Source organism: Pongo pygmaeus, chromosome 9 (assembly GCF_028885625.2).
Source record: "Pongo pygmaeus isolate AG05252 chromosome 9, NHGRI_mPonPyg2-v2.0_pri, whole genome shotgun sequence".
Taxonomy (NCBI): Eukaryota; Metazoa; Chordata; class Mammalia; order Primates; family Hominidae; genus Pongo; species Pongo pygmaeus.
Window position 1 is genome coordinate 114,946,171 of NC_072382.2, and position 26,416 is coordinate 114,972,586.

A 26,416-nucleotide genomic window follows, 5' to 3' on the forward strand; every position below is an offset into this window, starting at 1 on the left:
TAACAATGATGGTTGTTAACTCCAGGAAACCCAACAGAACACGAATTGTATCTGAATTATATAGGGAGTGTCTGGCAATACTAGAATCAGTGCACTCTGCCTGCACCACCAGGTAGCTCATGGTTTCTCCGTAAAAGAAACTCAGCCCTGACTTGGCTGGGCATGAACAGATCTCAGCTTCTCTTCCAAGCCTCTCTGGTGGTGATGGCTGCCCCAGAGTAGTGAGTGCAGGGCCATGTGGGACCGTGGTAGAGGGAAGAGAGTGGGTCAGGTCGATGGGAGGAGGTCACAAGGCAGGGAGAGTAGGGTGGGGAAACTGCTAAGACAAGATTTGTCTTCCCACCCCCACCTTGGACACATACACCCCTCTTCATCACAAACACACACACACACACACACACACACATTTCACAATTTCTTTCCCAAGACTGCAGCTGGAAGAATAGGGAGCATAGTGGGGCAAACAGAGAAGAGGTGGCCAGGCTCCTGAAGAGACAGGTCAGGAATCATAGATTTGTAGGGACTGAGTCCACGCAGAATGGGAATCCTCCCCTGTCATAGTCTGAGGAGCGTTCATACAGCCTCCCTGAAGGAACCTGGTGCCTCCTCTCCACCACCTTTTCCCATCCATCTCCTCTTCTCGTCCTCCTTTCTCTCCTCCTCCACTGGCCTCCCCGTTGGTTGAGGAGACTCATACAGGGCTAGGGAGCCACCTGGGGAGGCACCAGCTGGTTAGGGCTCCTTCTCCTTCCACTCTTTTATTCCCTTTCCAGCCCCTTCCAACTTGCCATCGTGGACCATCACTGGGGGAGAAATGGGGCAGGTTCCCCAAGTGGGAGTATAGTCTACAGCAATGAGGTAGAAAAGGGAGGAAACCTGTAGCTTAGATAGTAAAGAAAAGCCCAGAAGTCCTGTGGCTTCGAGAAGGGATGTCCATCAGTATGTATGGGACATATCTCAATGAGGGACTTTATGACATAATTTGCATCATTCTTTCCTAAGAAAAAGACATGTTCTAGCACATGTTGCCTTAGTTATTAGCTAGATGCCCCTTTGACTAAGTAGATGCATCCTATCGTCCTTTAAATTTGGCAGTGAATTCTCATTACTGTTGTCTCCATGCGTGCCCCAGAAGAAGTTTTATCTCTATTGATTCTTATGATGCTCATGTACATGCTCTTGAGGTCTCATGCTGCTGTGGCTGAGGCAAGTTCACCAGTGGCCAGGAGCCCTGTGTCTCAAGCAGCCACTGAGGGTTACAGCTAAGGACAAGCAGTGGCCTGAAAGAAGGTACATCTGGTCATGCCCCATAGCATAGTGTCCAACCTCTTCGTTCAGGGACGCAGGGGCCTCAGGGCTCTTCTTCGGCTAGGGTTGTAGGAGCATGGACTGGAGTGGGAGTAGACAAGGCTGCCTCTTAGTGGCAAGCATTCTTGGAAAACTCACAGGAGGAAATACGGGGAAAGGTGCAGTGGAACAGTCTGAGGCACTAAGGCCCATGGAGGCAGGTGGAGAATAGAACAGGGATCCAAAAGCCAAGAACTCATAAGAGAGGTTAACTAATAGAGGGCAAGGGGTGTAGGAAGATGAAACCCAGAGAGATCCCTCTAGATGCTGGAACGCAGAGGGAGGGAATCTTTTGAGTAGGGTGACCCAGCATCTGTCCCTGTTTGCCTACTAATGCCCTTTGTCCTGGTGTAATTATTTAGAGCCTCTCATGTCACTCTCAAGAGAGTCCCAATTTAGACAATAAATTGTGTATATCACTGTCTTGTTCTAAGGTAGCATTCTGAGCTTTCTGAGTTAGTTCTGACAGTAGCACTGCTTCTAGAGTAATAGAGAATTAAGTTATCAGTGGGAAGCTTGCCTTCCTTCCCACAGCACTCTGTAGACTATACAAAATTAGCCATAATCATGTTTTAATAAGAATACGGTTTGCCTTTTTTCTAAGGAGTCATGCAATGCACCTTCTGTAGCCATCTGGGAAATGGAGCCTCCAAGGCCAAATATTAATAGATGGCAACTGACCCTTGCCTGTCTTCTGTTAACCTTCGGCTGCCGTGACAAAGTACTGCAGGTCAGGAGAAGGTCAGCAAAACACTGTCCAGATCTCAGAGTCTGACAAGATTTTAAGAGGCCCCAAATTCAGCCTTCCTGGGATTGTCTCCAGACCTCAAAACAACTGTTGAGTTTAGCAAATTCAGTTGTATGGCTGAATTTTTTTTTAAATTTTTTATTCTGTGACTTTTACAATATAGAGATTCAGCTCTTATTTTACCTTTATTTTATTTTATTAACCTTTTTGTTTTTCATGTTTATTTTATTTTATCTTTATTTTACTTTGCCCTCTAAAACTCCCCTTTCAATGGCACTTAGCACATATTCCTTCCAATACGAGTTGTAATATTCTCGAAAATCGTACTTACTAAGGAAGACACAATAGGGAAACCTATGAGGTTTAACCTTATTCTTGTGGACTTCATCAACTGAAATCTATGAACATTTGGCCAAACTGAATTGAGATGTGCCTATGTGCTATCCATCAAAAAAGGATTTGCTAAACAGGCTGTCAGTATGCATTACCTTTAGGCAAATATTTGAACTATATAGGTGATTTTATGTAGAAGCAGGCATTTGTAACAAAAAGTATATAGTTCTATTATTGTTTTCTGTTTATTAAAACAGCATCAAAGACCTCAACATGGAGAATGTATATAGGCAGTTGTTTATTTGCCTACTTAGGGTTACTGTATGAATTTGAATATAAAGTAAATGTAGTCTTTCAAAAACTAGCTATTATTCTCTTGGGGTTTTTTGGTTCATTTGTTTGTTTCCCTAGCCTGGCCTTTTCCTATATTCATGAAATAAGTTACATTTGTGCAGTGTTATCTTTTCTCTTCCACACAAAGTTCAGCAATTTCAGAGCATAATTGTTTTAAATTGGGAAAATTCAATTTTCTCTAATGTTTTAACATTTAACTTAGCTTTGGAATGCTTGTGTTTTCTTGCATTACCCAAAACATTTGGAAAATGAACTCATCTCAACTCATCTCCTTCCCATCCTGAGCCCACCCCAGAGCCCCCATCCAGTTCCTTGCCTGATTTCTTCATTTGAGTTAATGCTAACACCATTCTCCCAGTCGCTGAGACTCCAAGTCACTTGGACTCCTTCTTATTGCTTCTTTTGGTTCTTCTCACCCCTCCTTGCCCTCTGTTCAGTTGCCACTTATTGAACCTTCCTCCAGCACCTGTCTCAAAGCTGCTCTTTGCTGTTTCCCCTCGAACGACCTCGTTCAGGATCCAATGTTACCACACATCTGGGTCATTGCCAGGGCTTCCAAACTGGTTTTCCCACCTCAAAGTTTTCTCTACTCCAATGCTTCCTGAAATGTCCCTAGATTAACCTTCTTGAAATACAAATGCTTTTGTGCCCCTAATTAAATGCTGTCTGTGGGCCTCCACCAGGCACCAGGTAAAATTCCAGCCATCCAGCCTCACCTTCCTGTGCCTCATGCCACACTGTTCTCTTCCCAGCCATCTCTTCATATGTTTTTGCTTCTTTGCTTTTATTCAGTCAGTTTCCTACACTTCAAATGACTCCATCTCCACCCTAGAGTTCCACCTGCTGAAAATCTCATGTTCCAGCCCCAAAGCCGTTTCCTCTTGAAGGTTCCATCCAGGGAGTGATCTTCCTCTGCGTCACGCCTCCTGCGTTCCTTGCCCTTATCACTCTTACTCTATAGGGTATTTCTTATTATTATGGTTTCCGTGTTGTCACATGCCTACATCATTGTAAGCCTTGGAGAGTCAGGTCTGTATCTCCTAAAACACCTAGACTAGGGTCTTGTACTTAGCAGATAGATAACCTTTGTTGGATAGGTGCATGCCATCATTTAAACCCAGAAAGCTCAATAATTAGATAAACTCAGAGAAATGTTTTGTCTTTTCAGCAAAACCCAAAATCACATATGTAGAGAACCAGACTGCCATGGAATTGGAGGAGCAGGTCACTCTTACCTGTGAAGCCTCCGGAGACCCCATTCCCTCCATCACCTGGAGGACTTCTACCCGGAACATCAGCAGCGAAGAAAAGGTATCATGCTGCCCAGGAGTTTCAGGGCCTTGGAATGCAGACTCAAAGCAGATTGAGTCTGCTGGTGCCCAGTTCTCTTTGGTGAGCTGGGAGATGGGTTATGGTCACCAGAGGCCACAGCCAGATCCCGGGGCCTCCCTCCCCAACCCTGCAGGACATGGCCTGCTCAGCATCCCCTTGGAATGGAATAGGCACAATTCCTTGGATAGGTTGGCGGGGGCGTGATGTATGGGCATGCTCAAGTTAGATGTTCTGGGGAGGAGGCAATGGTGATTTTCAATCCCAGAGTTATGGAGCTGTGAAGGAACAAAGAGAAGACAATATCCTGGTGCACCAGGTGACATTGTCATCATCTCAAGGGCACCCTAGGAAAGATCTCCCAGAAATAACCAGGCTCAAAATGAACCTATTAATTCTTTTTCTTGTGTTTGTATACTCATGCTATATATGCACTTATGCACAAATGCCTGGTTGCCATTGTGTCTGCCTGTATTCTTGGTCACATTTGGATACCATTTTGTTCTAAAGGCAAAAATATTTAGCAGTTTCTAAATGAGGATTACATCCTGGTTTTTCAATATATTCATGGAGGATTTAAGAACATCGTAGCAACCTTCCTGGCAAATTAAAATGGCGGGAAAGATTGAGCTTTAAAGTCCGTGGATTTATAGGCCACCGGAAAGCTATCTTTAGTGTTGACAATATATAAAAACTGAGGTGACCCCACATCATACAGCCCTTGATTATTGAGTGGGCCAAAAGTAGGAGGAAAAAGCTTCATTTTAATGCAACTTAAACCATCTTATGGTACTTCTCCAATCTCATCTCCTATATCCTGTAGTAATGGGCTTTGTTTTAGTTAGCCCAAGTTTTGTCACCTAGTCAGGGTAATGGCCTTAGCCTTATGGAACATTTATAATGGATTGCTTATTGATCAGAATGTCAAAAATGATAGATTTTCACTCTTCTGCCTACCTAAAGGAAATCTCTAGAGAGAGTAAACTCAAATAAAGCCAGAAAGGATAGTGTGAAATTCCAGAGTTAAATTTGGAAATTGCATTTGAGGAGCTGATTTCTGTCCCACTAATAGAAAACAAAACTGCATCAGATGGAACAGAAATTGCTCTTCCAAATAACCTATTTTTTTTTGCAACTTTTACCTGCAGAGTTAAATTCAACTTAACAAAAAGTCAACTGAGGAACTGCTAAATATTTTTGAAACCCACATATGCTGTTTGATACTGTGAAAACCAGCTAGATTAAGAGATGTTGTGTTTACTTGGATACTTTCTTTATCAACATTAGAATTAAACCCTCAGCTAAGATTTCAGCCCCACTCATGTGTGTTATGTGGATTGAATGTACATTTCAGGGCTTAAACCACAAGGCTGCTGCTTGGCAGATCTTTCTACATCAGCTTAAAAGTAGATTTTTGTCCAGAGTGACCCCGTGTATATCTTTGACCTATGGTGAAGGACAGAAATAATATCTATCTCAGATGAATGATGCTTTTGAATTCTATATCTTTTCTAGGAATAGCTCAACAGCCAAGCTAGACCAGAAAGGTTATTAAGATTTGTGCCTACTGAGGTTTTTTAATAGGTTGGCACTTCTGGCTTGTAGCTATGATTTCATTTTTATAGAATGAGAATAATAGCCAGGAACTAATACACATTCATACTTGCTAAATATGGAGACAGGTGTCCAGCAGAGACTGTCTCAAGCCTAGTAGTGACTACTTGTTATATAATTCTGCTGTTGCTATAGATCATTTGTCTTAATCTTAGATCATTATTTCTGCCCAGCCACATTGGTTGTATTGTATTTCTTTTACAAGCCTTCAAGCTCACTTTATTGGAACATGAGTGACTCGGTGTTAAAACAAGTCCTGCAAATCAGCTAGTGATGTGACACCAGACTGACATATTTGCCTAAGTGAAACCCTATATAAGAAAATTTGCCATTTCTGTTACTTATATATTGACATCAAAGAGGCATATTGTCCATCTTACACTGTGGATAGCTAATAATTAAGAAAACAAATATAGGCTGTTCATGAACTGGTTGGAGTACAGAAAATAAATTTCACTTTTACTCTGGCAGCCTCTCCTCACATTCTCCCCCATCTGAAGCTGCATTCTGTATAATTAGGAATCAAGATTACTAGCATCACTGTAATTGTAGGAGTGGAAAACAACCATTTTCTTTTAAAAATCAGGGTGATATGCTAAGCAAAGAAGAATAGATGATTGTATCTAATTGGTCAGGTAAAGAAGCCTCCTGAGATTTAGATCACATAAAATGCTAAAATCATAGATGTTCAGAAGGCACCTTTTGAGGTCATCCAGTCTCACCTGGCACCCTGGCCTAGCATCCTTGCCAGGAAGCCAGTCCGTCCCTGTCTGAAGCGTGATGGTGTCAGTCCTCTGCAGGGGAGTTGGCCAATGCTGAAGAGCAGAAAGAGCTACTTCCTTGCCCCTTCCTCTACTCAGTCCTCCCAGCCTCTGCCACTCAGTCCTTTGCATGAGAGCCATTAAAAGCTCTCCAACTTTCCTCCAGTCCACTCCTCTTACCTTGAACACACCAGTTATTTTCACTATTTCTCATATGTCATAGTTTCCAGACCTTTTATCTTTCTGGTTGTCTTATACTAGATAGTTTCAGTTCACTAGTGCTCCCCTAAAATTTTGCTGTGCTCAGTGTAATTAATGCAGACTTCAGGAGGGCTATTGCCTCTTTGATCTGGATGCCATCATGCAGAAAAAGGCGCATTAGCTCTTAACAGTCTCCTTATTCTGTTGCCTCATATTGAGCTTGTGGTCAACTAAAATGCTCAGGTCTTTTTTACATGATCCCCATTTAAGCCACATATCCCCTATCCTGTTCTTATGCGATTGATTGGTTAACCAATATTGCAGAATTTTATATTTATTTATGTTAAAAATTGCATTTGGTTTGTTGCAGCCCATTGCTTCTCAACAGGGTCATGGTGGCAATTTGGGAAGAGGCTTCCTTCACTGGGACTGTACTGTGCATTGCAAGAAGCTTGGCATCTCTAGTCCCCTTCCTGTTAAATGCCAGTAGCCACCTCTAATTGTTACTAAAAATATGACACATACAAACACCCCATGGCTTGAGAATGACTGTTTGAGTCCATCTTTCTAACCAGTCAGGACTGACTTTCATTAGAAATTCACCTTAAAAGTCTGTGTGTCCAGGGCACTTCAACCCATGTGTATATTAAAAGTAAAGAAGTAGAGTAGTCAGTGGAGATCAGCCTAAGCATAGAGCCCAAGAGCAGGCAGTCCAGTAGCCTTCCCAATGCAGTCGTCGTCTAACATTTGTATTAGCTGTTGCTTCCAACCTTGTATGAACACTTATTTACAGTATCTTTGTCCAAGTCACTGATAGAAATGTTGACTAGAACAAGGTCAAGTACAAAGCCCTTAGACTGCCACAATGGCTTCCTTCTAGCTCGGTGGCTCAGAAGGTAGGCCACTTGATACCACGGTGCCACAGTGCTCTCTCATGATTTGTATGACTTTAGTGGAAGATTCAGTGATTCCTTTAACAAAATTAGTTACAATATTAGCAAGTTAAAGCAGTTTTGTGTTTTGCTTCACTGCTGAGTTTAGTCTAGTATTAGTCTTCTTAAGGTAAGAGGTGGAAAAAACGCATTCAACTATAGACATATAGTTATTGACTTTCTAATGGAATACCAATGTTCTTGTTCATTATAAAAGAAGGGGGGAGATAAGCAAAAACAAGTACAGTGAGCCTGAATGTCACACTCTACCTTTGGTCGTGTCTCTGTATTGAGTCTAGTTACTCATTTGAGAATGACCATTACCAATCTGTTAAGCTTCAGCTAGTTGAGTTGGTTTAGCTCAACAACTGATAATAGCTAGGATACCTAATTGTTTGGATCATTGAGACCATTAAGGTAGATCAGCTGTCCAAAAGTTGATGCATTTCCTAGTAGTTACTATTACATTGACCAAAAAATTTGACCATCATAATGTGTCAATTTGATCAGCTGTATGAAAGTCATTGTGATACCTCAGAAAGCTTCTGCTTCCATGTTATTTCATTACTCATCCTGCCCAGATTCCTTTTAAATATTGCCAGGTGTTTGAGTGAGTGGTGCTAAATTCCAGGTGTCATTTACTTACTGACTGAGACCCGTGGATGATGATTTACATACTCTATCCCTGGCAGAAAAAATCCATCATATGCCTCTTTGAACATCTCAATGCCTTTGAAATGACTGACAAAAGCCTATGAAGCCTTATTAAGGAAAGGAGAGCAGTGAAGAATTGAGATCAGAAGAGATAGGAAAAATGAAAAGCATTCTGTGAACCTTGAATCTTAGGCCGACAGAATATCCCATAAGTAAGAGAGAACTTTTGAAGTTCTGGATTCTTTGGAAGCTGGAGTCTCCTTTTCATGAGAAAAAAATTCCTCATTCAGTACAAACCCAGGGCCCGCTTTTAAACACTGGAAAAGATGACTGCATTGAGCAATCAGTCTGGTTTATCCAGCGTGTGGGCACATGAATAATGGAATACCTAAGAAAATTATAGAAATGCTTCACTTTATTTTATATATGTGTCCTGCAGATTTGTGTGTAAGACAATAAAATATGAATATCAAAACAACCTAGAACAATTTTTGGAGGATTACTAATCATACCCTGATTTATTTCATAAGTGTGTACATTTGCATATCAGGTTGTCCTATCAGTTGTCCTAATGTGGGTCACACATTCACCAAATTGTTAGGGCCAAGATATTTCCTATCATTCCACCAGGCACAAAAGTAGAAGGTTATGTTCCTGGAAGCTTTGTGTTACTAGCAACTACTTATTCTAAAAGCCACAGAACCATAGTGATTTGGGAGAGACACAGGAATAATCAGATTTGAAAAAACATACAACTCAGTGGGATAGAGTCTCTCAAAAGAAAGATCTTGATTCCTGCAGCCCTGGCATGTAACCGACAAGCTTCTAAGTGATGTGGAATTGGCAAGCACATTTGACGTGTTGGCCCACCGTTACTTTGGTCTCTGCATGTTCCTCTGTTCTCACCTTCTTCTTCATTCCCACTTCATGTGACATAACTCGATATTTCCATCTCATTTCTCACAAAAGTTCCTTGCATTTAGTGGACTCTTACTAAATGTTTGCTAACTTATTTGCATTCCCTGGATTGCGTTGCTATGATTCTGGCATCTCTTCTATCCTTTTTCCATCTGAACATCAGAGACAATCAGGCAGTCTTACCATGTAATAAAAAGAACAATGCAGCTATCATGTCTTTGAATCCTAGTATGAAAAACAGATAAACTGTAAGGAGAATAGATTCCCAAGTGCTGGAGAAATAAAAAAATCTAGATGTGGGTGGAAAATCCCTCTAACTTCTGTGTCCCTGGGTTGGCTTGCAAATGCCAACTTGTGAATGGAATGCCATGTTTGATGGAGATGGTACATGCTGGAGCCCACATACCATCTGGGCATTCTCTGCTGTTAAGGACTGGAGCCCTCCCTCAACCACTCCCATTTGGTATCCTCAAAGCTTCCTGACTCCTGGTCTCAAGGACTTCATACTTCTCATTCCTAGTGTACCTCTGTGCTCCTTGCTTTGCTCCTTTTTGGCAATAAAAATTTGATTTTAACAGAATGCATGCAAAGAATTATAAAATACATGAGCATTAAATGGCATTAGTATATCTATGATAAGCTGCCTTATAAAATCCAAAGGCGGAGACCTATTCTCTCCCTCTTTTTTTTTTTTTTTTGAGACAGAGTCTCACTCTGTTGCCCAGGCTGGAGTGCAGTGGCGCGATCTTCCTCACTGCAAGCTCTGCCTCCCGGGTTCATGCCATTCTCCTGCCTCAGCCTCCTGAGTAACTGGGACTACAGGTGCCTGCCACCACGCCCGGCTAATTTTGTGTATTTTTTTTTAGTAGAGATGGGGTTTCACCGTGTTGGCCAGGATGGTGTCGATCTCCTGACCTCATGATCCACCCACCTCAGCCTCCCAAAGTGCTGGGATTACAGGCATGAGCCACCGCACCCAGCCGGAGGAGACCTACTCTCTAAGTATCTCTAGATAATGTGGTTAGAACTAGTCATGTCACCAAATACTATGAGCAATATTTAAGGTATTTTGGAAGAAGAGCAGTCTGGTCCTACTGGTATTCATAGCTAGGTATACCAAAGATTAGGAAAGCCTGAACCTTTTGAATTATACATTTTAATGTGCCTAAGGGGGAAGAAAAGCTGGACATAAGCTAAATCCTAAATTAAATTGTGTAATAAACACACCATTGAAAGTGGGCCGTGGAAAAAGTTCTGAATTAAAGAAAAGCTGCATGTGCACGGAATGCAGTGTGATACATTCTCTAAAGCAACATGTTGTAAAATTTTACTGCTTTCTTGTTGTGTTTTATATCTTGTTTTCTCCAGGCTTCGTGGACTCGACCAGAGAAGCAAGAGGTATAGCTTACCTGACCACTAGCCAGTCTTTAGTTTTGAAAGCATTACAGTTTAACTCACCATTGCAGATTAATAACCAGACATGCTAAACTAATTAGTAATTTAGTTAGATTAAAGAATAGGTCGATAGTGGTAGACATTACTTAGCAATAGTATCATTTTAGGATGAGCAAGCAAGCTGTGTTGGGAGTGGATGAACAAATCCATATTGTTTCCTAAAACTGGATCTTATTCTCTTGCTGGTGCTGGTAAAATCACATCCAGGTAATTACACCAATAGAAACAAATTGCCCCCAATTCCCAGGCCAGGCATTTTGAAATGGTGAAAGTTTTTTGACTCACGTGGTTGATGTGGCTCTGGACCATAAAGTCACAGAGTTAGTGATCGAAAAACCCACTCCTCCCTTTCCTTTCCAGCTCAACTCATCTTGTTGCTCACTTATTTTATAATGATCGGTCTTGGTAAATTATCACGTCACGTTTCATCTCAAAAGCAATGCAAATGGCACCTCTCGTTGGTTTTCCCAAATTGCTAAACATATCTCTGTTACTTTTATAGAGCATTAAATTTATGAGATTAGAACGGTGTGGTACAAATGGTTTTATGTTTTTTAAAGTCAGTAGCATTTAGCCTTTGACATTTCTCTGACTCATGGCTTCAGTTTGGATAATGTGGGACTTAGTTTGAAAACTGAAGCTAAGTATTAATCTTTAGACCTTCATTGCCACATCTCAAGACCCTACTTATGATCATGCCTATAATTTTTTACCTGATTTATATGAAGTGACATATAGTGAAAATAAAACCAGTAGACTTCAGATGAGATTCAAGGATCTAATCTCTAAGGACTTTTTTAAAGTTGCCTTTGCCTTTTATCCAGATGGGGCTTTGATCATGTAATGCTATAAATGCAGAACATGATGATCCTATAGATTCTGTATTTTAATTTGGTAAATCTATCCTCTTAGTCTTTCAGAAATGATAATTATTCAGAACATATAACTCATGTGTTCAGGTCAAGGCTATACATATTTATATGCTGTTTAATATTTAAAAGTTGACTGCCTGTCCCCAGGCACTGATCTTAGTTTCTGCACATGAACAGGCTGCCATTGTCAAATTCAGTTCATTATAAACTTCCTGTGTATAAGACCTTCCTCCCTGTCATTGGGATGACTGTTAAGTGCACAACCTCACTGAGATGCTTCCCGCCTGTGGCACAGGAATCACTTAGTGCTATCACAGGTTGGGTGCTTTATTGTCCAAAAGTCATGGACCCACTGGGATTGGGGAAGAGAGAGAAGGGTTAATTATCAGCCACTCTTAAGCAGCTACAGATCTCATTCTGCTTGGCCTCATACAACTTTCCTTGTCATTCTCATTTAGAGCTGGTTGAGGAACAGCTGAGATTTATCAGGGAGTGTTAAGGAGATGTTAAGAGAATTATTATTGTAAGTGGAAGTAATAGATTTACTCCCATGAAAGCAGACACCTCACTCCGTTTTTCAGAAGTGTCCTTATCATGAGTATCTTACTTTGGATGTAATTGACTTTCAAGTGAATACTGCCCCTAGGGCTCAGAAGTTCCATTCTCTCCTGTTTGTCTCATTTGGAGATGAATACCATAAGTCCAGATGAGTGCAAAAGAAGGCTCGGGTTATGGCCAATTTCATTTTGTAAGTTCTAAAAGCGTTAGCACTTTTACCTGGAATGAGGGAGACAAAAACATTTTGATGAGAATAATAATTATCATTACCCTTCATACTTTTGGGGAAAAAAGGAGTTTTCTTGCCATCAATATCTTTTCATACTTGCCCAGAGCTCATCTGCTCCTTCTGCTGCAGCCTGGGTGGTCAGCGTGACTTTTTGTCTCGATGGCTGGTGGGTGGCACACCCTGAAGTTGTGCAGGAGCCATAGTAAAAGCATTTCAGGGGAAGATAGTCTAATGATACTGGAGTCTATCTGTGTATCCTCAAAGGGAGAACTGGGCATCTGGCAGATAATTCCATCATCAAATTGGTAGTGAGCCTACTGCAAAATAAGGATTCTCTTTAGAAGGCTGGTCTGTGGACATCATTAAACAGGAGAAATTTCCACTTGGAGAAATTTCCTGAAAGAAACTAGATAGGAATTTTAAAAAAAAGTATGGCTGTCCACGCAACTGTTTTCTAAGCTTCTCTTCAACCATTTTCTAGATTATTCTGAGTAAAGACTTGGAATATCCCCTGCTTTGTTGTCGTTAAGGTCCTGTTCTTGCCTACATTCATTTCTCTGCCTCTTTTGTTACAACATCTCTTCCTTATGGAAATGTTCTCTTGACTTCCAGAAGAGTATGGTTCAATTTCCAAGTTTGTATGTGGCAGCCCCAGGACAAGTCTGGTCTGTGTCACAAAGAATTTTAGTTCAGTTGCTGGTTGATATCACAGAGATCACCAGAAAGGCCAGGGGTTGTCCTTAAGTTCCCTCTGCCTTCAGTCCTGCTTTGTTTTGGACAAGTAGGAGTGACAAGCAGGTCAGCACAGCCCTTTAGAGATACCTGCAGGGATGGCCCCATGTTCTCGAGGCCACTAGTCTAGACTCACAGGTAAAGACTTGAGTATGATGTATGAAAATAGCCCTGGAGGTAGGGGCGGTTCCAAGATGGCCGAATAGGAACAGCTCCAGTCTACAGCTCCCAGCATGAGCGACGCAGAAGACGGATGATTTCTGCATTTCCAACTGAGGTACCGGGTTCATCTCACTGGGGACTGTCTGACAGTGGGTGCAGAACAGTGGGTGCAGTGCACCGAGTGTGAGCCGAAGCAGGGCAAGGCATCTCCTCACCCGAGAAGCACAAGGGGTCAGGGAATTCCCTTTTCTAGCCAAGGAAAGGGGTGACAGACGGCATCTGGAAAATCGGGTCATTCCCACCCTAATACTGTGCTTTTCTGATGGTCTTAGCAAACAGCACACCAGGAGATTATATCCCGTGCCTGGCTCAGAGGGTCCTACGCCCACGAAGCCTCGCTCATTGCTACCACAGCAGTCTGAGATCAAACTGCAAGGCGGCAGCAAGGCTGGGGGAGGGGCGCCCGCCATTGCTGAGGCTTGAGTAGGTAAACAAAGCGGCCGGGAAGCTCGAACTGGGTGGAGCCCACCACAGCTCAAGGAGGCCTGCCTGCCTCTGTAGACTCCACCTCTGGGGGCAGGGCATAGCCAAACAAAAGGCAGCAGAAACCTCTGCAGACTTAAATGTCCCTGTCTGACAGATTGGAAGACAGCAGTGGTTCTCCCAGCACGCAGCTTGAGATCTGAGAACAGACAGACTGCCTCCTCAAGTGGGTCCCTGACCCCCAAGTAGCCTAACTGGGAGGCACCCCCTAGTAGGGGCAGACTGGCACCTCACACAGCCGGGTATCACTCTGAGACAAAACTTCCAGAGGAACGATCAGACAGCAGCATTTGCTGTTCACCAATATTCGCTGTTCTGCAGCCTCCGCTGCTGATACCCAGGCAAACAGGGTCTGGAGTGGACCTCCGGCAAACTCCAACAGACCTGCAGCTGAGGGTCCTGACTGTTAGAAGGAAAATTAACAAACAGAAAGGACATCCACACCAAAACACCATCATCAAACACCAAAGGTAGATAAAACCACAAAGATGGGGAAAAAACAGAGCGGAAAAAACAGAGCAGAAAAACTGAAAATTCTGAAAATCAGAGTGCCTCTCCTCCTCCAAAGGAACGCAGCTCCTCACCAGCAGCAGAACAAAGCTGGATGGAGAATGACTTTGACGAGTTGAGAGAAGAAGGCTTCAGATGATCAAACTTCTCCGAGCTAAAGGAGGAAGTTCGAACCCATGGCAAAGAAGTTAAAAACCTTGAAAAAAGATTAGATAAATGGCTAACTAGGATAACCAATGCAGAGAAGTCCTTAAAGGACCTGATGGAGCTGAAAACCACGGCACGAGAACTATGTGATGAATGCACAAGCCTCAGTAGCTGATTCGATCAACTGGAAGAAAGGGTATCAGTGATGGAAGATGAAATGAATGAAATGAAGCGAGAAGGGAAGTTTAGAGAAAAAAGAATAAAAAGAAATGAACAAAGCCTCCAAGAAATATGGGACTATGTGAAAAGACCAAATCTACATCTGATTGGTGTACCTGAAAGTGACAGGGAGAATGGAACCAAGTTGGAAAACACTCTTCAGGATATAATCCAGGAGAACTTCCCAACCCAGCAAGGCAGGCCAACATTCAAATTCAGGAAATACAGAGAATGCTGCAAAGATACTCCTCGAGAAGAGCAACTCCAAGACACATAATTGACAGATTCACCAAAGTTGAAATGAAGGAAAAAATGTTAAGGACAGCCAGAGAGAAAGGTCGGGTTACCCACAAAGGGAAGCCCATCAGACTAACAGCTGATCTCTCAGCAGAAACTCTACAAGCTAGAACAGAGTGGGGGCCAATATTCAACATTCTTAAAGAAAAGAATTTTCAACCCAGAATTTCATATCCAGCCAAACTAAGCTTCATAAGTGAAGGAGAAATAAAATACTTTACAGACAAGCAAATACTGAGAGATTTTGTCACCACCAGGCCTGCCCTAAAAGAGCTCCTGAAGGAAGCACTAAACATGGAAAGGAACAACCGGTACCAGCCACTGCAAAAACATGCCAAATTGTAAAGACCATCAAGGCTAGGAAGAAACTGCATCAACTAACGAGCAAAATAACCAGCTAACATCATAATGACCGGATCAAATTCACACATAACAATATTAAACTTAAATGGGCTAAATACTCCAATTAAAAGACACAGACTGGCAAATTGGATAAAGAGTCAAGACCCATCAGTGTGCTGTATTCAGGAAACCCATCTCACATGCAGAGACACACATAGGCTCAAAATAAAGGGATGGAGGAAGATCTACCAAGCAAATGGAAAGCAAAAAAAAGGCAGGGGTTGCAATCCTAGTCTCTGATAAAACAGACTTTAAACCAACAAAGATCAAAAGAGACAAAGAAGGCCATTACATAATGGTAAAGGGATCAATTCAACAGGAAGAGCTAACTATCCTAAATATATATGCACCCAATACAGGAGCACCCAGATTCATAAAGGAAGTCCTTAGAGACCTACAAAGAGACTTAGACTCCCACACAATAATAATGGGAGACTTTAACACCCCACTGTCAACATTAGACGGATCCACGAGACAGAAAGTTAACAAGGATATCCAGGAATTGAACTCAGCACTGCACCAAGTGGAGCTAATAGACATCTACAGAACTGTCCACCCCAAATCAGCAGAATATACATTCTTCTCATCACCACACTGCCCTTATTCCAAAATTGACCACATAGTTGGAAGTAAAGCACTCCTCAGCAAATGTAAAAGAACAGAAATTATAACAAACTGTCTCTCAGACCACAGTGCAATCAAACTAGAACTCGAGATTAAGAAACTCACTCAAAACCACTCAGCTACATGGAAACTGAACAACCTGCTCCTGAATGACTACTGGGTACATAACGAAATGAAGGCAGAAATAAAGATGTTCTTTGAAACCAACGAGAACAAAGATACAACAGACCAGAATCTCTGGGACACATTCAAAGCAGTGTGTAGAGGGAAATTTATAGCACTAAATGCCCACAAGAGAAAGCAGGAAAGATCTAAAATTGACACCCTAACATCACAATTAAAAGAACTAGAGAAGCAAGAGCACATTCAAAAGCTAGCAGAAGGTAAGAAATAACTAAGATCAGAGCAGAACTGAAGGAGATAGAGACACAAAAAACCCTTCAAAAAATCAATGAATCCAGGAGCTGGTTTCTTTGAAAAGATCAACAAAATTGATAGACCGCTAGCAAGACTAATAAAGAAGAAAAGAGAGAAGAATCAAATAGATGCAATAAAAAATGATAAAGGGGATATCACCACTGATCCCACAGAAATACAGATTACCATCAGAGAATACTAAAAACACCTCTATGCAAATAAACTAGAAAATCTAGAAGAAATGGATAAATTCCTGGACACATACACCCTCCCAAGACTAAACCAGGAAGAAGTTGAATCTCTGAATAAACCAATAACAGGCTCTGAAATTGAGGCAATAATTAATAGCTTACCAACCAAAAAAAAAGTCCAAGACCAGACAGATTCACAGCCAAATTCCACAAGAGGTACAAGGAGGAGCTGGTACCATTCCTTCTGAAACTATTCCAATCAATAGAAAAAGAGGGAATCTTCTCTACCTCATTTTATGAGGCCAGCATCATCCTGATACCAAAGCCGGGCAGAGACACAACAAAAAAAGAGAATTTTAGACCAGTATCCCTGATGAACATCAATGCAAAAATCATCAATAAAATACTGGCAAACCGAATCCAGCAACACATCAAAAAGCTTATCCACCATGATCAAGTGGGCTTCATCCCTGGGATGCAAGGCTGGTTCAACATACGCAAATCAATGAACGTAATCCAGCATATAAATAGAACCAAAGACAAAAACCACATGATTACCTCAACAGATGCAGAAAAGGCCTTTGACAAACAAAATTCAACAGCCCTTCATGCTAAAAACTCTCAATAAATTAGGTATTGATAGGACATATCTCAAAATAATAGGAGCTATTTATGACAAACCCACAGCCAATATCATACTGAATGGGCAAAAACTGGAACCATTCCCTTTGAAAACTGGCACAAGACAGGGATGCCCTCTCTCACCACTCCTATTCAACATAGTGTTGGAAGTTCTGGCCAGGGCAATCAGGCAAGAGAAGGAAATAAAGGGTATTCAAGTAGGAAAAGAGGAAGTCAAATTGTCCCTGTTTGCAGATGACATGATTGTATATCTAGAAAACCCCATCGTCTCAGCCCAAAATCTCCTTAAGCTGATAAGCAACTTCAGCAAAGTCTCAGGATACAAAATCAATGTACAAAAATCACAAGCATTCTTATACACCAATAACAGACAAACAGAGAGCCAAATTATGAGTGAACTCCCATTCACAATTGCTTCAAAGAATAAAATACCTGGGAATCCAACTTTCAAGGGATGTGAAGGACCTCTTCAAAGAGAACTACAAACCACTGCTCAATGAAATAAAAGAGGATACAAAGGAATGGAAGAACATTCCATGCTCATGGATAAGAATCAATATCGTGAAAATGGCCATACTGCCCAAGGTAATTTATAGATTCAATGCCATCCCCATCAAGCTACCAATGACTTTCTTCACAGAATTGGAAAAAACTACTTTAAAGTTCATATGGAACCAAAAAAGAGCCCGCATTGCCAAGTCAATCCTAAGCCAAAAGAACAAAGCTGGAGGCATCACACTACCTGACTTCAAACTATACTACAAGGCTACAGTAACCAAAACAGCATGGTACTGGTACCAAAAAGAGGTATAGACCAATGGAACAGAACAGAGCCCTCAGAAATAATGCCACATATCTACAACTATCTGATCTTTGACAAACCTGACAAAAACAAGAAATGGAGAAAGGATTCCCTGTTTAATAAATGGTGCTGAGAAAACTGGCTAGCCATATGTAGAAAGCTGAAACTGGATCCCTTCCTTACACCTTATACAAAAATTAATTCAAGATGGATTAAAGACTTAAATGTTAGACCTAAAACCATAAAAACCCTAGAAGAAAACCTAGGCAATACCATTCAGGACATAGGCATGGGCAAGGACTTCATGTCTAAAACACCTAAAGCAATGGCAACAAAAGCCAAAATTGACAAATGGGATCTAATTAAACTAAAGAGCTTCTGCACAGCAAAAGAAACTACCATCAGAGTGAACAGGCAACCTACAGAATGGGAGAAAATTTTTGCAATCTACTCATCTGACAAAGGGCTAATATCCAGAATCTACAAAGAACTCAAACAAATGTACAAGAAAAAAACAAACAACCCCATCAAAAAGTGGGCGAAGGATATGAATAGACACGTCTCAAAAGAAGACATTTATGCAGCCAAAAGACACATGAAAAAATGCTCATCATCACTGGCCATCAGAGAAATGCAAATCAAAACCACAATGATATACCATCTCACACCAGTTAGAATGGCAATCATTAAAAAGTCAGGAAACAACAGGTGCTGGAGAGGATGTGGAGAAATAGGAACACTTTTACACTGTTGGTGGGACTGTAAACTAGTTCAACCATTGTGGAAGTCAGTGTGGTGATTCCTCAGGGATCTAGAACTAGAAATACCATTTGACCCAGCCATCCCATTACTGGGTATATACCCAAAGGAGTATAAATCATGCTGCTATAAAGACACATGCACACATATGTTTATTGTGGCACTATTCACAATAGCAAAGACTTGGAACCAACCCAAATGTCCAACAATGATAGACTGGATTAAGAAAATGTGGCACATATACACCATGGAATACTGTGCAGCCATAAAAAAGGATGAGTTCATGTCCTTTGTAGGGACATGGATGAAGCTGGAAACCATCATTCTCAGCAAACTATCCCAAAAACAAAAAACCAAACACTGCATGTTCTCACTCATAGGTGGGAATTCAACAATGAGACCACCTGGACACAGGAACGGGAACATCACACACCGGGGCCTGTTGTGGGGTGGGGGGAGGGGAGGGGGGGAGGGATAGCATTAGGAGATACACCTAATGTAAATGACGAGTTAATGGGTGCAGCACACCAACATGGCACATGTATACATATGTAACAAACCTGCACGTTGTGCACATGTACCCTCAAACTTAAAGTATAATTAAAAAAAAGAAAAGAAAATAGCCCTGGAATGTATCAGCACTGTCAGCCCTCAAAAATCCAGTATCTCCAACAAACTGGGTGTCACGAGGCTTTCTAGTGAAGTGCTCCACACCTGTTTGTTGTCATCTCTCATTAATGTGTGGCATCTCCTGGGTTGCATCTTTCAACCAACCAGCGTCCCAGATTTATAGGTCAAAGCAGAGGATCAGAGAACTCATCCTAGGGAGGAATGGCACTTGCAGAAATGGGCAGCCATGACTTTGCTTAGCTCTTCTGTCTTCTTGCTAGAGTTGTTTTTTAGCTTCCAGACGTGAAATGTGTTGGGGCTCAGATGACCGGAATAGACTAGATCTGTCAGTGATGGTCCAAGGGACTTCTCATTGGTAAATCTGCTGAGACTGCTGAACAAGGCCAGTGATTCCTTGCTTGTAAGCTTCCTAATCTGGCTGCTGTATGACATTGCAGTTCTGGGCTTCAGGGCCCCAAAGCAGCATATCCAAGGAACCTGAAGCCAATTGTTCTGTCATTCTTTAAAGACCCAATGCATGGGATGGCAGATGCCAGGTGCAGAATATAACCTCCTGTCCATCCCTACAAAACCTCATATACTGGAGGCAAGAGGGCACAGCCTACACAGAATAAGAACCTTTCTCCAGATCACTAACTTTCCTGAGGATCTGAAGTTAGCCCACACGCCTAGACTTTTCCTGGGCCAGCAACCATTTTACTTAGAATGTCGAGGGGAAAATCCCCTTGGAAATAGTCCAGTACCCATTGCCTAAGGACCATGTGCTTATTCTCTTTTTGACCAATCATTATAATTCCAGAGATTTAGGAAGCCCATTGCTGTATCAAGGACTATAAAATGGTGGTGGCCAAGGTGTCAAGGATCCCAGACCTGCCTAGGACTCTCTGCGCCATTGTCCCTGGAGAGAGAACCCAGTTACTCTCACTTCCAGTGCAATGGCTGCTGATCTTTGAGTTGTTTGGCTTGTTTTTACATGGGATTATTTCACTTTTAAGCATCCAGGAAAGGCATCTGCAGAAATAAGGATTTCTTTAATAATTTCTTACGTTGGGCACTTGGAATGTCCTGCTACAGGTACATGCACCGTGGAACTGGCAAGTGGGCAGACAGAAAGGACAGGCTGGCAGTGCAGGTTTCCCAGGATCTCATGAGGTAGGGCTGCTGCTGCTGCTGCAATATCTGCTGGCCGGAGGCTTTGCTTCCATTTTAAACATCCCGAACAAAGTCATCTTGGGGGACCTAGCCTCAAACCAATCTTGGTACTTACATCAGGCTGCCTGACATAACTGAGTCTCATTTTCTGTTTCGGATACTCCCAGGTTCTCATGCTGCTTCCCAGTGCCTCCCCCATTAGATGGTACCTAAAGTAAGAAAGCCATTCACACAGAGAGGAGAGAGGAAGTGAGACGGGTCACAGACAAATGATGGCCTAGTCTCCCAGCTCCCATCCTGCCATAGCACTGTTGCCCTCCACCCTGCCTCAGGCTCTGACATGCTCCCTTCCCCCCCTCCCCCTGGCAGACTCTGGATGGGCACATGGTGGTGCGTAGCCATGCCCGTGTGTCGTCGCTGACCCTGAAGAGCATCCAGTACACTGATGCCGGAGAGTACATCTGCACCGCCAGCAACACCATCGGCCAGGACTCCCAGTCCATGTACCTTGAAGTGCAATGTGAGGAATAAATGGGGAAGGACGTGGGAGAGGGAGGGGCAAGGCAGGATCAGGATGAGAGAGGAAAACAGCAGCAAGGACCTACGTGCACCCTATGTGTTCTGCTCATGTTCCCTGCAGCTGGCCCTGGGCCATTTCAGAGCTCTGTTCCCAAGCTACCCCCTACACACCATCTCCAGGCTTCTTACAAGCCTGCTGTGCCCTTGAGTCTTCCCATGCTGTGCACAGGAATTCTAGAATGGCCCTGACCTCTACTATACCAGGCGCTGGCTCTGCTTTGGAGCACACCTGCCTTCCCAGTACCAGGAGACAGGATATGGGGGCTTCATGATCATGGCAGTCATCCTGATAGTCATTGTTATTGATTGCAGATGCCCCAAAGCTACAGGGCCCTGTGGCTGTGTACACTTGGGAGGGGAACCAGGTGAACATCACCTGCGAGGTATTTGCCTATCCCAGTGCCACGATCTCATGGTTTCGGGATGGCCAGCTGCTGCCAAGCTCCAACTACAGCAATATCAAGATCTACAACACCCCCTCTGCCAGCTATCTGGAGGTGAGTCAGGATGGGGGTGGGGCAGAGCAGAGAAAGCACAGTTTGACTCTAGGTGGGCTCCAAAATGCAGCTCAAGTCCTCTCTCCTGCTTCTCTGGCACATCCTGAGCAGGGAAGGCATGGGCTAGAGAAGACACTGAGCCTCTTTTCAGCTCCCCTTCGCCCACTCTACCAGTCCCCTCCCTGAATGTACCTCTCCCGTGAGCCCCTCTGCTATTCTTTTCTCTTGTTTAAGGCTGGGCTGGAGCTAATGATTTATACTTTACTAGTTCTGTTTTTTACTAACTTAATCCAGTAAATAAAGATCTGAGTCTGTGACCATCCCATGGGACACTTGTAACCCAATAGCTTATTCCATCTAAAGGTGACCCCGGACTCTGAAAATGATTTTGGAAACTACAACTGTACTGCAGTGAACCGCATTGGGCAGGAGTCCTTGGAATTCATCCTTGTTCAAGCAGGTGAGTGTCCCTTACAGCAGCTGCCACAACCCCCCACCTACCCCTGCCAGCCCAATTTGTGTACTTGAGTGATTCTGGGATATTGGGAAGAATAAAGGGCCAGGGTCAGCAAAGCCAGAGGGTTGGGAAGCTGGGAGCCATTGGATCGGCACATGGGGCATGTTGGGGGAGAAGCATCTGGTGAGATGGGCCAGGAGGACAGGATACAGTGACAGGATTCCCAAGAGTGAGCAGAAATGACAGAGATGTGCCTTGTGACTGAGAGTTAATGGTCTTGGGCCAAACTGGGCTCACCTGAGTCTCCATATGTGTCCTCCCCACAGACACCCCCTCTTCACCATCCATCGACCAGGTGGAGCCATACTCCAGCACAGCCCAGGTGCAGTTTGATGAACCAGAGGCCACAGGTGGGGTGCCCATCCTCAAATACAAAGCTGAGTGGAGAGCAGTGGGTGAAGAAGTATGGCATTCCAAGTGGTATGATGCCAAGGAAGGTGAGTTGGGTGAGTTGGTGTTTCCATTGGGATCACGAGTGCCTCGGTACTCAGATGTCCCCACCTGCCATTCTGGGCGTGTTCCTACAGAATCAGGAACTGCACCTCCAGAATTAGGTCAAAGTCACATCTGCCTGTAGAGTTGTTGCCCCTATTGCCACCCCAACCCACACTCTGTGCTTCAGAGCCTGGTTCTCATGACCCTTCCAGGATGGATGAAGGCATCTCTACCACATTCCAGGCAGGAGCCTTGCATAGGTTCTGAGCACAGCCAGATGAGTCCAGTGCATAGGTTCTGAGCATGGCCAGATGAGTCCAATCCACCCTACTCTGCACGTTTGAGTTACCTGTGCTGCAGGTTCTCTGCCGACACCCGGCCAGTCCTGCTTGGATATCTGTACTCAGGGACTGACTGTCTTGTAATTGTGATAGTAACCAAATAAGCACAGCCAGAAGGACAAGTCTGCCCTTAAATCAGTCCTGTGCTAGCTTTCCAAGCTAAAGATTAAAAGACTGACCCTTGGATTACTGCAGTGTGAAGATTCTGAGCCCAGATCATCTGAGGATAGTGTGTGATTATGTTGGACTCCCCTTTTTGGGTTTAATTGGAATAACTTAGTGAAGTATGTTTTGTTTCTGTACAAATTTTTAATCCTGGTCTCGTATGTGGTAATTCGAGTGGAATTGGGAGTGGGCTGGGATATCAGTATCACAGCCATTCAGAGACATAGTCCAGTGCAGTTTTACTCGGAATTAGTTCTGCCAGAAAGCTTCCATCACTTCTTCAGCTTCTCGGGGGAGCCGGGGGGCCACGAGGAGCTCCTGGGTAATCAGGATTGGAGCCAGAAGAAAGCAATCACTTTACCTTCCTAACTTCCCTCTGAAATCTCATACCAATTTTGTGGCAGGTTGATCTCATGTCACTATCTGTCCACCAGACTTTTTTTTTTTAAGATCAATTCTAGTTATTTTTATTATAAAATATACATAACATACATTTTACATTCCATCATTTTTAAGTGTAAAATTCAGTGGCATTAAGTCGTAACCATCACCACCATCCATCTCCAGAACTTTTTATCATCCCAAACTGAAACTCTGTACCCATTAAACACTAACTCTTCATTCGCTACCCCACCCCCAGCCCCTGGCAACCACCATTCTTTCTGTCTCTGTGTAGTTGGCTATTCTAAGTACCTCATATAAGTGGACTCATATGGCATTTGTCCTTTTGTGGCTAGCTTATTTTATTTCACTTAGCATAATATCTTCAAAGTTCATCCATGTTGTAGCATGTGTCAGAATTTCCTTCCTAAGGTGGAATAACATTCCATTGTACATCTATGCCACATTTCATGTATCCATTCATCAGTCAATGGTCATTTGGGTTGTGTCTGCCTTTTGGCTATTGTGAATGATGCTGCTGTGAACATGGATAGCCAGGTATCTGTATCTGTTTGGTCCCGACTTTCAATTCTATGCATATGCCCAGAAATGAAATTGCTGGACCAAATGATAAATCTACAGTTAATTTTTTGAGGACCCTCCCTACTGTTTTCCAGAGCGGCTGCACCATTTTAACAATAGACTCTTTTGTCATCCTTCCCATATTATAACAGCCAGCATGGAGGGCATCGTCACCATCGTGGGCCTGAAGCCCGAAACAACGTACGCCGTAAGGCTGGCGGCGCTCAATGGCAAAGGGCTGGGTGAGATCAGCGCGGCCTCCGAGTTCAAGACGCAGCCAGTCCGTAAGTAAAGCCAGCTGCCCACCTTTTCCCAGCCCACCCTCTTCTCCCTGGGGGCAGCGGGGGACCCTGAGCTGGCCCATGTCATTGTTTAGACCACAGCTTTTTGTGTTTCAGATTCCTCTGCTCCTGGAGGCCCCACCTCCTAGTTCTCTGGTTCTCAGTGACAGCTAACACACAGTCCCTTCCTTCTCTCTTTCTCCAAGGGGTTGGGGACACTGTCCTAGTAGCCGGTCCAGCTTGTTAGAATAACAGCCGGGGGGAAGGGACCAACACATTATTAAAGGAAGTGGGGAGAAAACCAGGAGTGACTTGTCAAAGGATCTGGGAAAGTTGCTTTTTGACAGGCCACAGAAGCCCTAAGCACCCTGTGACTTGCAGGAAGAGAGTAAAGATGGTGACAGTTCACATAATGCATTGTGGGATCTTTGATGCAGCAGAGATATTAAGTCAGAGACAAATGGAAACTGCTATAGAATATGTGAGCAGCAGCAGAAACCCAGCAAAGCCAAGGGGAGGAGGTAGCCCTGGCCTTGGCCTTTTCTGCTCCTCTCCCTCCCATAGCAAGAGCATTCCTCACGGCCTCTTTCAAGAGAATTGCTTCCCTCCGATTCCACTCAGGGATGTATCTCTAGGTTTTCCTCTGCCGTTCCCTCTTTCTTTAAACTACGCCTATCCCACTTTGCCCTCCCGTCCCACCAGCAGCCAGGCTCTGGGCGAGCCCTGCTCCTGTCATACCCCTTTGCAGACAGAGATACTACCCTGGGAAGCTCCTGAGTCCACCCAGCTAAAGAAGATACCGTAGAACTAAATTTCTGAGTGTTCACAGAGTTCCCTGGGCTCTCTGACCCCTGGATTTAAAATGCACCTGGGAGAATCCTTTGCTTCCTTCTTTTTGAAGCCAGGGGCCTGCAAAGGGACCCACTACCCTTACCTCTTCCCAGAAATAGGAAAGCCTGTCTCATCTTCCTTCTACAGGAGTGGCTTCTTTCTCTGGATTTGAAGTAATTTGATAATTTGAGTTTCCAGCTCCATGTGCTCTGCGGATTCTATTCATTTCTTTTATATCTTATTTTTTTTTTTTTTGGGTCTGTCTCTTGTCTTTTCTTTTCGTCTGTGTTCCATCCATGGGAAATGCAGATAGCCCTCCTCCACGTAAGTGCCTCTTCATACCTCATTACTTGTTTCCATAGCGTTAACATCTGCTAGTTCTAGTTCTTAATTTAGTTCCGGTCCCTTTTTTATCCCCTAGAGGCTGAAGTAGATGATATTGTCTGGGCCCTAACCACACTGACCTTAGTCTAGTTGTGCTGTTGTTAACGTCTGTAGGTTACTCCAAGAGGCTAACACTCTTCCTGTTTTAGAGCATGCAACTTCTGTGTCTTTGGAAATTGTGCTTATTTATTAATTTTTTTGTGTGATGATTACCCTACGGCAAAGATGGTGTTTGCTGAGCCAAGCATGGTGGAAGTCTGCAGATGGGCCCTGAATAACACGCTATAGCCCCGCCTCACCTTCAGCCGGGATGCCGGGAAAGTGACCACAGCCCCACCAGGCCACTATTCAAAATACCTTGAAGGGAAAAAGAACCTGAAAGGATTTTCATATTTGCTTTTCGGAGATAAAGGAATTGAGCTCAGTTGCTTCCTTGCTTCTTGTCTGTCAGCTTGGTAGCTGGAGGGGAATAGAAGGACTGGCCAGGGAGGCTCCTGCAGCAGCTGCCATAGTCAAAACGTAGCATGAACTTTGGTTCCGAGCCGTGGGCATGTCCCGCAGGCAGCTGTTGCAGAGTTAAATCTCTAGTTCCGGTCAGCTCTGTTCTTTAGCATGTAGTTACTTGCAGTGTGCATCTCCTTGTTTGGGGAAGACTAATCAGCTAATGTAGGAACTCTTCTGCCATGCATGGTAGGGAAGGGGAGATTCCCCACTGGAAGGACACCCCTTAATCATGTAAGCTGTATGTAGAGGACACAGGGAACAAGGGTAACAGAGAGATGAACTGTGGTTTGACCCCGTTAGCCTGCAGAGATGCCCCTAAACTTCCCTTCTCCTGAGATTTGGCTCTTCCTAGGCTGAACCAGAATAGCGGACGGAGGTGTTACCC

The 26,416-nt window shown here is 43.5% G+C and overlaps 1 protein-coding gene across 24 annotated transcripts in view; it reads left to right on the top strand.

Annotated features, from left to right (window-relative positions):
* Window positions 1–26,416, top strand: part of NCAM1 (neural cell adhesion molecule 1) — a 316,585-nt gene that overhangs the window by 249,605 nt on the left and 40,564 nt on the right. For 5 of the 24 annotated variants that reach the window (XM_063671429.1, XM_063671428.1, XM_063671430.1 and 2 more), the window contains 9 exons: window positions 3,951–4,093; window positions 10,560–10,589; window positions 20,457–20,534; window positions 20,904–21,054; window positions 21,426–21,610; window positions 21,974–22,070; window positions 22,394–22,564; window positions 24,184–24,315; window positions 25,453–25,467. In XM_063671429.1, coding sequence (XP_063527499.1) covers window positions 3,951–4,093; window positions 10,560–10,589; window positions 20,457–20,534; window positions 20,904–21,054; window positions 21,426–21,610; window positions 21,974–22,070; window positions 22,394–22,564; window positions 24,184–24,315; window positions 25,453–25,467 — 1,002 coding nt within the window. The remainder of the gene's footprint in view (window positions 1–3,950; window positions 4,094–10,559; window positions 10,590–20,456; window positions 20,535–20,903; window positions 21,055–21,425; window positions 21,611–21,973; window positions 22,071–22,393; window positions 22,565–24,183; window positions 24,316–25,452; window positions 25,468–26,416) is intronic. The other 19 variants (XM_054438642.2, XM_054438636.2, XM_054438644.2 and 16 more) reach the window with 6 other exon arrangements.